Genomic DNA, 13598 nt, shown 5'->3' with positions numbered 1-13598 from the left:
CAGCTGGTGTTACTTAAGGAGGCATTAGCCCACTGCTCCACCAAGGCTCTTTTGCATGAATGTAGTGATTTTAACTATTCCAAGGGATACCAAGGCCAAGAAACTAGCCCTTGGACAGATAGAATTCCTAAACACTCAAATTGATTCAACAATAGGGAAAAAAACGTATTGGGCTTTTCTTTGCAGAAATCGGCTTGAAGAAATTGCCAGTTATTTTTTTTCTTTAAAAAGGTTATGTTCGTCCAGGTTCTGTAGTCTGAATCAGCTTTTTCTCAGTCAGTGCTAATCCTAGCCCCAAAGCCTAGCTATATAACAGAACTGCTGCAACCTCCATATCAATTACTAGGCTAATTATATTTCCTCTTGGTAGATGCAGCATTATCTAGTCATTTGACCAAAAGGGGCCCATAATTTTAATTGGTCAGCGGACCCAAATTTTAAAAGTCCTGCCCTAACCTAACCTATCAAGGTTAAAAAATTCTGTCAGAGTAAATTCTCATAAACATGGAACAATGAAAATCAGCAAATCCTGTGTCATAACGATTTTTTTCAAAAAAAAAAAAAAAACAAAACCCTGAAAGTTGGATGGTTTGATATTTGTGTTAACTTTGTTTTGTATTTTAGGTCCTGTGCCTATTTTGAGAACATGTAGGGCAAACATCTGATTTATCTCTCTACATGAGACAATTAGGGCTGCCCTCCTAATAAGAGATTTCAGATGGTGATATATAATTTGCCACTTCAATATCTTCATCAATGACTTAGATGAGGGAATAGAAGAGGAACTCATCAAATTTGTAGACGACACTAAACTGGCAGGAATAGCCAACACCCCAGAAGACAAGCTCAGGATCCACAAAGATCTTGACAAATTGGAACAATGGGCCCTATCCAACAAAATGAGTTTTAATGTGGAGAAAAGCAAAATTTTACATTTAGGCAGGAAAAATCAAAGACATAAGTACACATTAGGTGAGACCTGGCTCAAAAACAGTAACTGTGGGAGGGACCTTGGAGTCCTAGTGGATGATCACTTGACTGTGACCCAGCAATGTGCAGCAGCAGCCAAAAAAGCTAATACAATCCTGGATTGCATAAACAGAGGCATAGAATCAAGATCACGCGAAATATTAGTACCACTTTTAAAACCCTAGCGAGACCACACCTGGAATACTGCAACCAATTTTGGTCACCAAAAGATGTTGAGACCTTGGAAAAAGTTCAGAGAAGAGCAACTAAGATGATCCAAGGCCTGGAGACTAAAACATATGAAGAACGGCTGCAGGACTTGGGTTTGGCTAGTCTAAAGAAAAGAAGAAATAGGGGTGACATGATAGTAGTATTCCAAATTTGAGAGGTTGCTACAAAGAAGAGTGGGTCAAATTATTCTCCAAAGCATCAGAGGATAGGACAAAAAACAATGGTTGGAAACTGACCAAAGAGAGAAGCAACCTGGAATTAAGGAGAAACCTCCTAAGAGTGAGGACAATTAACCAGTGGAACAGCTTGCCTTCAGAAATCGTGGGCGCTCCATCACTGGAGATTTTTAAGAAGAGACTGGACAGTCACTTGTCTGAAATGGCATAGGTTCTTCTGCTTGAGCAAGAGGCTGGACAAAAAAACCTCCAAGGTGCCTTCCAGCTCTATTCTATTCTATTTGGAAAAGCAAGATGAATGTCAGTCGTGCTTGTGTGAGGCCTGGACTGAGTTTATGAACAGAAGCTTTTAAGGGTTCCTATTAAGGGCATTCTGAAGTTTTTGGGCAACACTTTGATACGAAGTTATTTAGCAATAGCACGAGCACTTAGACCTATATTACGTCATAGTGCTTTACAGCACTCTCTGAGGGGTTTACAGAGTCAGCATATTACCTAGTTATTGGTCAGAAGATACAACATATAATCATGTCAAAGTTGAAGTTTATTTGTGTTTGCATAATATATTTTCGTCGCTGTATAGTAGTTAGCTGATCAGCCACTCAACCTTAATCTCAGTATAGATGTTTTGATAGAAAAGCACAAAAAGTGCTTGCCATTCCTCTGGCTATTGTAAGTATGCAACTGAAAATACAGGTAGTCCTCGACTTATAAGTATTCATTTATTGACCGTTCAAAGTTACAACATCCCTGAAAAAAGTGACTATTTTTCACACGACCGTTGCAGCATCCCAATGGTCATGTGATCAAACTTCAGATGTTTGGCACCTGACTCATATTTATGATGGTTGCAGTGTCCCAGGGTCGTGTGATCACTTTTTGCACCCTTCTGACAAGCAAAATCAATGAGGAAACCAGATTTATTTAAGAACCGTGTTACTAACTTAACAGCTGCAGTGATTCACTTAACAATTGTGGCAAGAAAGGTTGTAAAATGGGGCAAAAACACTTAACAAATGTTTTACTTAGCAACAAAAATTTTGGGCTCAAAATTTTGGGGCTCAATTGTGATCGTAAGTCAGGTATCATAAAATACCTGTATAGCTTCTTATTCCTTTAAAGCAGGGGTGTCAAACTGCCCACCCACGGGCTGGATGCATCATAGCGAAACTGCGCCCACCCCATTGCTGGCAATGGCCAAAAATTTGTGATATGTCATGACATGTCACATGATGTTGCGAGTTTGACACCCCTGCCTTAAAAGAAGGCTGAGAGAATGGTGATTCGTAATTACCTTAAACTTGTGAATTCTCTAAGCTTTAATATGGAGTTAGGTGAAGCAAAATAGTTTCATATTCATTCACTGCTGAACTTTTCCATGTTCTGTAACATATTGCAGAAATACATTCATTTCTGAAGATAATTCTCTTAGTCTGACATTTTGAAGATGAATATATCATCATTCATTATCAATATCACATAATATATGCTGACTAAAGAGTAAGAAACTAATGTCATTTGTATGAAATTTTCATAGCTGCTTATTATTTCAGAGGTTAAGTTTTAAAATACCCTTTTATGAGTAAGCCACACAAACTATACCTTCCTATTCTGGCAGCATTTTAAATGTATCTTTATCTGCTAAGGAATGTTTCTGGTTTTATCATTCCAAAGTTTTATGTGGAGATGACTAGAAAATAGATTAAAGATATTTATCTTGAAAAGATGGTCAGAAAATAACTGAATGGCGTATCTCATGAAGTATTCGGTTCACTATGCATCTTTCTTCATGATAGATCTGGATCACTGATGATTTTCTAGTTATCTTCCTAAATTCAAGATTTAAATCTGAAGCTATATTTCCTCTTTTATTTTCCTATGTAGATAACAAGACCCAAATGACTTTGCACTCTTTGGATTATTTTAAGACTTTACAGATTACAAATTAGTAATTGGTAATTACCAAAAACAGCTTTGGTCATCTCCGGTCAAGTAGTTCAGGAACAGGAAGTAGATTAAACTTATTTGATCATCTCTTTCAAAGTAGGTTAAATAATGTTCTGTACTTGATCTAAGGAAAGAACATTGCAGTCTTGAATCAGCAGTGGTGTTTGGTTGATCAAATTGCAATGTAACAAATTGATCACCTCTTTCATAGTAGTTAAGTAATGTTCTGTACTTGATCTAAAGAAAGAACGTTGCAGTATTGAATCAGCAGTGGTGTTTGGTTGATCAAATTGCAATGTAATAAATTGAGACATGAAATGTGTGTTTTCTACTCCTTTCTTATGATCATACCACTAATCACAATTAACAACTGTATGAAGAACCATGTCAATGACTTCTCAAGAAGTTATTGCATAGAAACCAATTTTAAATCATGGCTTCATTCTCTGGGTTTTGCCCGTGGTTTCTTAGTTTATAAGTAATCAAATGATCACAGCTAATCTCCTATTGAAGAAAGATTGTTGTACTTTAAAAAGCTCTTGTCAGTTTTTATATATTGAGTAGAAATTTGGTTATTTAGTCTGGGTAACTATAAAAAGTGAATATTATTTATATGGATATATCTGAGAACAACAATAAACTCCTGCTTCTAATTTGTGTGATCCTCTTATTGTTGATTACAACAGATAGACAAATGTGTTCTTTAAATTCACATTTACTTTTTTACTTTTTCATTAACTTGTTATCTTAAATTGGTTTCCTGCACTAATTTTTCACCTGTATACTATCTTATGCATAGGTGTTCTTGTTTTAAACAGTACGGTAATTTTTAAGGTAGTTCAGTTGATTGTCATTGTGGAATTATTTTTAGAAGCTGAAAACATTATTGGTAAAAAAATTGTTTAAATTAAGTGAAAAATATTAGTAAAGCAATATCATAAACATATTTTATTTTCTTTAACCATCCAATATTTGTCCCTTTGCTTTAAATTTTAAACAATATTATTTCAAATATGATCATCAAAGTAAGATTGAAAACACTGATATTTCACACTTCTAGGTTTAATAACTTTTAACTGATTATGGTGGGATATAATTTAAGTTGAATATTAAAAATAAATTTTATATGATGTTTCTATAATATTTAGGCAAAAATGAGCCTGGTGCTGGACCTGAAATCAGTAAAATTCGGACACCTGAGAAAAACTGTTTAGAAGCCAAACAGGTACATACATTGTTGTTGTTTTTTTCCTCGTGTGATGCCCATGAAACGTGAATAATGTAGATATTGTTAAAATATGGACAACCCAAAAGAATCAAGATGCAAAATAACTAAGCCCATAGCAATAAGGACTGTACATAAATAAAAATAAGTAAAGATCACTTGTCACTGTATAATACAATTCAAATTGTAACACAAAAAGAAAATGTATTTGTCAAGACACCATTCAGATATAGCAAGCTCGCTTCAGTTGGATCCCAGAGCAATTCCTCCCATTTCTCTTGGTGATACCTGATGAAGGTTCCCCCCCCTCCCAATTTCATTTTGCTTCCAGTTGCCTTGAAGCCCATTATAATATTATTTTGGAGCGGTTTGGAGGTCAGATATATTAGTGGGAAAATACAATAGTATTAGGAGAAATAATATGGCGAGGTGGTTTTAGTCAGCATTTTGGGTTGTTTACAGTAGGTTAGGGTAGAAAGTACAGGTAGTCCTCGACTTACGACCATTTGTTTAGTGACCAAAGTTACCATGGCAGTGAAAAAAGTGACTTAGAACCATTTTTCACACTTCTTTGCAGCATCCCTATGATCACATGATCAAAATTTGGATGATTGGCAACTGGCTCATATTTATGATGGTTGCAGTATCCCGAAGTCATGTGATCACCTTTTGCAACCTTCTGACAAGCAAAAGGAGAAGTCATATTCACTTACCAATTGCAGTGTTACTAACAACAGCTGCAGTGATTCACTTAACTGTGACAAGAAACATCATAAAATGGAGCAAAAACTCAGTTAACAAACGTCTTGCTTAGCAATGGAAATTTTAGGCTCAGTTGTGGTTGTAGGTCGAGAACTACCTGTAATGCCAGAACTACAATTAATCCATTTCAGGAAATTTTGAGGATTTGTTTCAGTAATATTGAAGTGGGAGGGTGGGTGGTTTTCTTTTGTTTTTATACAGCCTGTCTTTCTAGACTTTTCATAATGAAAAAGCTTGATAGTCAATGCTTTAGCAAAAGCTCAATAACTTTTAATATTCTTTTGAGATATATTTTTAAAATGGAGTATGATTGTCAAAGCAAAATGTGGTTACTAGAGAGTTTTGACTCATCAGCTTATCAGTGCTGTTTTGTTTAATGAAGCTGATCTGTTCTTTGGTGATCGGAGTCTATGCACACATGGGCTTTTAGGATCATAGTATTGTACCTCATTGTGGCAAAGTATTTGCATGGTTTTATGTTATTCAACTTGAAAACTTTGAATCATGCGGGAGTAACACATTGGTACAGAAATTAGATAATCATTTCAATATTTAAATGGCAATTTAATTTTTTAAAAAAATCTACATTTGGATGAAAATTTAAAATTAGCTTCTGGTCATTGTCCCCATGCCCATGCTCCCCACCTTTAAGGAGGAATATTCGGAGGAATTAATGGCAGAATAAGTCATCAGTGAGAAGGTGATGGAAAGATACAAAGCAAAGTGAAATAAGGAGTGGCATTTGCATTACATTGATGTTTTTCTTTAAAAGTGATTTTTTAAAGCTTTGTATGATAGTATAAATTACTATGGTAATTAGGAAGAAGTGAGTAATTAATTTCTTCTGTAATATTTTCTAAAATGAATTTCAGTGGTGAGGTCTTTCTTGTGTAGAACATGTAAAAATTAATAATACATATGACATACAGGTGAAACTCAAAAAATTAGAATATCGTGCAAAAGTTCATTTATTTCAGTAATGCAACTTAAAAGGGGAAACTAATATATGAGATAGACTCATTACATGCAAAGCAAGATAGTTCAAGCCATGATTTCTCATAATTGTGATGATTATGGCGTACAGCCATAAATCTACAATCTCGGAAAATTAGAATATTGTGAAAAGGTGCAATATTCTAGGCTCAAAATGTCCCACTCTAATCAGCTAATTAAGCCATAACACCTGCAAAGGGTTCCTGAGCCTTTAAATGGTCTCTCAGTCTGGTTCAGTAGGAATCACAATCATGGGGAAGACTGCTGACCTGACAGTTGTGCAGAAAACCATCATTGACACCCTCCATAAGGAGGGAAAGCCTCAAAAGGTAATTGCAAAAGAAGTTGGATGTTCCCAAAGTGCTGTATTCCCAAAGTGCACATTAATAGAAAGTTATGTGGAAGGGAAAAGTGTGGAAGAAAAAGGTGCACAAGCAGCAGGGATGACCGCAGCCTGGAGAGGATTGTCAGGAAAAGGCCATTCAAAAGTGTTGGGGACTTTCACAAGGAGTGGACTGAGGCTGGAGTCAGTGCATCAAAAGCCACCACACACAGACGGATCCTGGACATGGGCTTCAAATGTCGTATTCCTTTTGTCAAGCCGCTCCTGAACAACAAACATCGTCAGAAGTGTCTTACCTGGGCTAAAGAAAAACAAACCTGGTCTGTTGCTCAGTGGCCCAAAGTCCTCTTTTCTGATGAGAGCAACTTTTGCATCTCATTTGGAAATCAAGGACCCAGAGTCTGGAGGAAGAATGGAGAGGCATACACTGCAAGATGCTTGAAGTCCAGGGTGAAGTTTCCACAGTCTGTGTTGACTTGGGGAGCCATGTCATCTGCTTGTGTTGGTTCACTGTGCTTCATTAAGTCCAGGGTCAATGCAGCCGTCTACCAGGAGATTTTGGAGCACTTCATGCTTCCTTCCGCAGACGAGCTTTATGGGGATGCTGACTTCATTTTCCAGCAGGATTTGGCACCTGCCCACACTGCCAAAAGCACCAAAACCTGGTTCAATGACCGTGGGATTACTGTGCTTGATAGGCCAGCAAACTCGCCTGACCTGAACCCCATAGAGAATCTATGAGGCATTGCCAAGAGAAAGATGAGACATGAGACCGAACAATGCAGAAGAGCTGAAGGCCGCTATTGAAGCATCCTGGTCTTCCATAACACCTCATCAGTGCCACAGGCTGATAGCTTCCATGCCTCGCCGCATTGAGGCAGTAATTGCTGCAAAAGGGGCCCAAACCAAATACTGAGTACATATGCATGCTTATACTTTTCAGAGGTCCGATATTGTTCTATGTACACTCCTTGTTTTATTGATTGCATGTAGTATTCTAATTTACTGAGATTGTGGATTTGGGGTTTTCATGAGCTGTACGCCATAATCATCACAATTATGACAAATCACGGCTTGAACTAACTTGCTTTCCATGTAATGAGTCTATCTCATATATTAGTTTCCCCTTTTAAGTTGCATTACTGAAATAAATGAACTTTTGCACGATATTCTAATTTTTCAAGTTTCACCTGTATTTTATATCAGATTTGTGAAATTTGAAATTTGAGCGGGTCACAAACAAGAAGTATATATCGGAGGTGGTTACCCTTTGAGAGCTGTATGCAACGAAATTTCATTTTGATGTATGCTGATTGGTGTACATTCAAAGTGACAATAAAGTTATCATCATCATTTATATTCACTTAAGCATATGTTACAGGAGAAAATGTACCTAAGATTTACAATAGTTTTTCTTCATTCTGGATCTTGCTTTTCCCACCTTCTTTATATATCACATGCTTGAATTGGTGTTAAAATAATTTGTTGTGTACTTTCATTGCTTAAGGGGGATTTCGTTGTATTTTAATTATGAAACGATTTTTAACTCAAATAATTTGTGTAATTTCCTCCAGGTTGTCTTAGAAGCAAATTCCCAAAATAGAAGCCCCGAATCATGTTCCAGTTCTTCTTATCCTAATTCTAAATTTCACCGCAAAGATAATCTTCACTCCAGGCAGCTGAACATTCACCTTACTCCTCCCCAAGGCCAGTATGCTGTTCCTAGCCGCCCCTTCCAGCATCTAGCCCAGATTTCAAGGCAGCCATATCCTATGCCACAGCAACAGAACCTCTTAAGTCAACAACAGAATCATTTGTCCGAACAACATAACCAAATGCCTCCTCCGCAGAGCCAGATAGTCCAGCAACACAATCATTTAAATCAGCAGCCGCAACCACCATCTTCACAGCTCTCTCCTGCCTTTCAAACTGGCCCCAACCAGTCTTTCTTTAAAAATCCAGTTCCACATAGACCTCATTCCCCTGGCACAGACACTTCAGTTTTAGAACAGCTCCCTCCATCTGTGCTGCAAGATGTCAGTAGCCCCCTGAGACCCATTGCACAGCCTAACCTCATGATGCCATCCCATTTGAACCACTTCATTGAAGAGAATCCTCCAGGAATGTCTGTAGGAGAACCATTAGGTATGTAACCATGGCTACAATTAAAGGGTGTAAATTGGGGCAGTCTGCTTAGGTGAAGATGAGGTGTGTAATACAAAGAATTGTTTTTGGCATATTGTATGTTTGGTATTTTACAGCCACTGTATGACATTGAAATCCTTTCAGTTTATGTTTTGCTGATTGAACAAAAATCACTGTTTATTTTTCATTGTTCACAGAACTGAAGGTCTTTTAGTCCACAGCCTTCTACTGTGTAACTTCTGCAAGCATTCTTCCTTGACTAGCCTATTCTCAGGCTATGTGCTATTTTGGGTGTAATGATCTTGGTTTCCTAGGACCTAAACTATAGTAAAATTAGGCGTGAGCATTGTGTTCATGTCCTATTCCCAAGCCTGTTGTGCCTTCTTATGCAAGTTTTAGTGGTTTGATTTTGGCTACATTATTTCTTTATTGTGTCTTAAAATGGAGCTGCAGTCTAGTATCAGCTTATTAGCCAGGATGTTAAACAAGGATGAAATCATTGTAGCTAATCTTCCTTAGATATAATAAGGAATAAAAATCAAGCCACCAAAGCTGATACATGGCTGGAGGATTTGAGGAGTACGACCTTTTCAAGATTAACATTCATTTCAGGATTTTAAAAAGGGGCAATAAAATATAATAGTGTGTTCCTTTCATGTTATTTATGAATCTGATATTATATACAGTAAGTTTTTATTTAAATATATGGATCCTAGCTGCTGAAACATTTTTTGGGGAGGATAGCACAATTTTAGCAAGAAATGCTAATGCTCGATAGTCTATGCATGTGTGTATGCAAAAAAAGCTCTTAAATATAGAAACTGGGTAATTATTCTCTTGTTTCCCCCCCCCTCCTGTTTTATAGATCGTATTCATGGAAATTTAGCTTTGGAAACCTTAAGGCAACAGCAAGCAAGACTACAGCAATGGAATGAGCATAATGCCTATCTCAGTCAGGGCAATATTTCTTATCCTCACCATCACCACCCTCATTTATCCCACCTTTCTCAGCAGTCAATGGGACTGCATCAGCAGCCAGTCAGGGCAAACTGGAAACTTGCCAACAATATTGAAGAGGAAACGGAGGCAACATATTCAAGGTAATTATCATTTGATAGAAATTATACACCTAGCCCCTTCATGGATTACTGCCTTGTCATGGCGAAGGGACTTGCGTAATTCAATGAAGCTATGAGCTATGCCGTGCAGGGCCACCCAAGACGGAAAGATCATAGCAGAGAGTTCTGACAAAACGTGATCCACTGGAGAAGGAAATGGCAAACCACTCCAGTATCTTTGCCATGAAAACCCCATGGACAGTACCAAAAGGCAAAACGATATGACGCTGGAAGATGAGCCCCTCAGGTCGGAAGGCATCCAATATGCTACTGGGGAAGAGCAGAGGGCTAGTACTAGTAGCACCAGAAAGAATGAAGCAACTGGGCCAAAGCCAAAAGGACGCTCAGCTGTGGATGTGTCTGGTGGTGAAAGGAAAGTCCGATGCTGTAAAGATTTTTTCTCCATAGGAACCTGGAATGTAAGATCCATGAATCAAGAAAAGCTGGACGTGGTCAAACAAGAGATGACAAGACTGAACATCGACATCTTAGGTATCAGCAAACTAAAATGGACAGGAATGGGTGAATTTAATTCAGATGACCATCAGGTATACTACTGCGGGCAAGAATCCCTCAGAAGAAATGGAGTAGCCTTCATAGTCAATAAAAGAGTAGGAAAAGCAATACTGGGATACAATCCTCAAAATGACAGAATGATCTCAGTTCGAATCCAAGGCAAACCATTCAATATCACAGTAGTCCAAGTCTATGCCCCAACCACCAGTGCTGAAGAGGATGAAATTGACCGGTTCTATGAAGCCCTACAGCATCTTATAGAACTAACACCAAAAATGATGTCCTTATCATCATGGGGGATTGGAATGCTAAAGTAGGAAGCCAAAAGATAATCGGAATAACAGGCAAGTTTGGCCTTGGAGTACAAAATGAAGCAGGGCACAGGCTGATAGAATTTTGTCAAGAGAATACGATGGTCATAGAAAACACTCTTTTCCAACAACCCAAGAGACGGCTTTACACATGGACATCACCAGATGGTCAACACAGAAATCAGATCGACTATGTGCTCTGCAGCCAAAGATGGAGAAGCTCTATACAGTCAGTAAAAACAAGACCAGGAGCTGACTGTGGCTCAGACCATGAGCTTCTCATTGCAAAGTTTAGGCTTAAACTGAAGAAAGTAGGGAAAGCACTAGGCCACTCAGGTATGAATTAAATCATATCCCTGTTGAATATACAGTAGAGGTGACAAATAGATTTAAGGAATTAGATCTGAGAGACAGAGTGCCTGAAGAACTATGGACAGAGGTTCGCAACATTGTAGAACAGGTAGCAACCAAAACCATCCCAAAGAAAAAGAAATGCAAGAAGGCAAAATGGCTGTCTGAGGAAGCTTTGCAAATAGCTGAGGAAAGGAGGGAAGTGAAAGGCAAGGGAGAAAAAGAAAGATACGCCCAATTGAATGCAGAATTCCAGAGAATAGCTAGAAGAGATAAGAATGCCTTCTTAAATGAACAGTGCAAAGAAATAGAAGAAAACAATAGAATAGGGAGGACCAGAGATCTTTTCAAGAAAATTGGAGAGATGAAGGGAACGTTTCATGCAAAAATGGGCATGATAAAGGACCAAAATGGCAGGGACCTAACAGAGGCAGAAGAGATTAAGAAGAGGTGGCAAAATTACACAGAAGAACTATACAAGAACGAGCTTAATGTCCCTGATAATCACAATGAGGTGGTCACTGACCTCGAGCCAGACATCCTAGAATGTGAAGTGGGCCTTAGAAAAGCTGAGCAACAACAAAGCTAGTGGAGGTGACAGTATTCCAGCTGAGCTATTCAAAATCTTAAAAGACAATGCAGTAAAAGTGCTACACTCAATTTGCCAGCAAATTTGGAAAACTCAACAGTGGCCACAGGATTGGAAAAGATCAGTTTACATTCCAATTCCAAAGAAAGGCAGTGCCAAAGAACGTTCAAGCTACCGCACCATTGCACTCATTTCTCATGCTAGTAAAGTTATGTTTACAAGCTAGACTCCAGCAGTATGTGGATCGAGAACTACCAGAAGTACAGGCAGGATTTCGAAGAGGCAGAGGAACTAGAGATCAAATTGCCAACATACACTGGATCATGGAGAAAGCTAGAGAGTTCCAGAAAACATCTACTTCTGCTTCATTGACTATGCTAAAGCCTTTGATTGTGTGGATCATAACAAACTGTAGCAAGTTCTTAAAGAGATGGGCGTACCAGACCATCTTATTTGTCTCTTGAGAAACCTATATGCAGGCCAAGAAGCAACAGTGAGAACTGGACACGGAACCACTGATTGGTTCAAAATTGGGAAAGGAGTCCGGCAAGGCTGTATACTGTCGCCCTGCCTATTTAACTTATATGCAGAGCACATCATGAGAAAGGCAGGGTTAGAGGAATCAAAAGTTGGAATTAAGATTGCCGGAAGAAATATCAACAACCTAAGATATGCAGATGATACCACTCTAATGGCAGAAAGTGAAGAAGAACTAAAGAGCCTCTTGTTGCGGCTGAAGAAGGAGAGTGCAAAACTTGGGTTGAAACTTAACATTAAGAAAACCAAGATCATGGCATCTGGCCCTCTCTATTCCTGGCAAATAGATGGGGAAGAAATGGAGGTAGTGACAGATTTTATTTTCCTGGGCTCCAAGATCACCGCAGATGGGGACTGTAGCCAAGAAATTAAAAGACGCTTGCTCCTGGGGAGGAAAGCCATGGCAAATCTAGACAGCACACTAAAAAGCAGAGATATCACCCTGTCAACAGAAGTGCGTATAGCCAAGGCTGTGGTCTTCCCAGTTTCAATGTATGGCTGTGAAAGTTGGACCATAAGAAAGGCTGAGCGCCAAAGAATTGAGGCCTTTGAACTATGGTGCTGGAGAAGACTCCTGCGAGTCCCTTGGACTGCAAGGCGATCAAACCGGTCAGTCCTAGAGGAGATCAACCCTGACTGCTCTTTAGAAGGCCAGATCCTGAAGCTAAAACTCAAATATTTTGGCCACCTAATGAGAAGGAAGGACTCACTGGAGAAGAGCCTAATGCTGGGAAAGATTGAGGGCAAGAGAAGAAGGGGACGACAGAGAATGAGGTGGCTGGATGGAGTCACTGAAGCAGTAGGCGTGAGCTTAAATGGACTCCAGAAGATGGTAGAGGACAGGAAGGCCTGGAGGAACGTTGTCCATGGGGTTGCGATGAGTCGGACATGACTTCGCAGCTAACAACAAATACACCTACAGTGATGGAATATTTTATTTTCCTTAAAATGCTGGGGGGTTTTTTGTTTGCTTGTTTGTTTGTTTTTGCCATCATGTGTATATCACACATGTAGAGTGAAAATTTTGATCTAATGAAACCTCATTTAGTGGATTCAGCAGATTCCCAAATAAGTCTGGGTAAGGGAGTTAAATTTATGTTAATTTTAATTGTTAACTTCAATTTATGTTATTGGCATAATGCTATCATTACACAAATGATGTAAATAGCCACAAATGACATTTTGTGATTTAATTGGTATTTAGCACTAATATCCCATTTGGATGGTTAAATCTAGGTTTTGGTATCTGTTGATTTGTTGTGTTTTATTTTTTGTTGCTTACATTTCTGGTTGATCATTTACTATATTTACAGATGCTAATATTTTTTTAATGAGTACACACATACACACACACACACACACACACATCCCTCTTTGTTGACATT

The 13598-nt window shown here is 38.5% G+C and overlaps 1 protein-coding gene across 7 annotated transcripts in view; it reads left to right on the top strand.

Moving 5' to 3' along the window:
* HELZ (helicase with zinc finger) overlaps positions 1–13598 on the top strand; it is a 180531-nt gene that overhangs the window by 146095 nt on the left and 20838 nt on the right. For all 7 annotated transcript variants that reach the window (XM_083355431.1, XM_083355429.1, XM_083355430.1 and 4 more), the window contains 3 exons: positions 4472–4548; positions 8221–8791; positions 9657–9891. In XM_083355431.1, the coding sequence (XP_083211557.1) occupies positions 4472–4548; positions 8221–8791; positions 9657–9891 (883 nt within the window). The remainder of the gene's footprint in view (positions 1–4471; positions 4549–8220; positions 8792–9656; positions 9892–13598) is intronic.

This window comes from Vipera ursinii (assembly GCF_947247035.1).
Source record: "Vipera ursinii genome assembly, chromosome: 2".
NCBI lineage: Eukaryota > Metazoa > Chordata > Lepidosauria > Squamata > Viperidae > Vipera > Vipera ursinii.
Note: the sequence above shows the minus strand (reverse complement) of the source record. Positions and strands in the feature narration are given on the sequence as shown.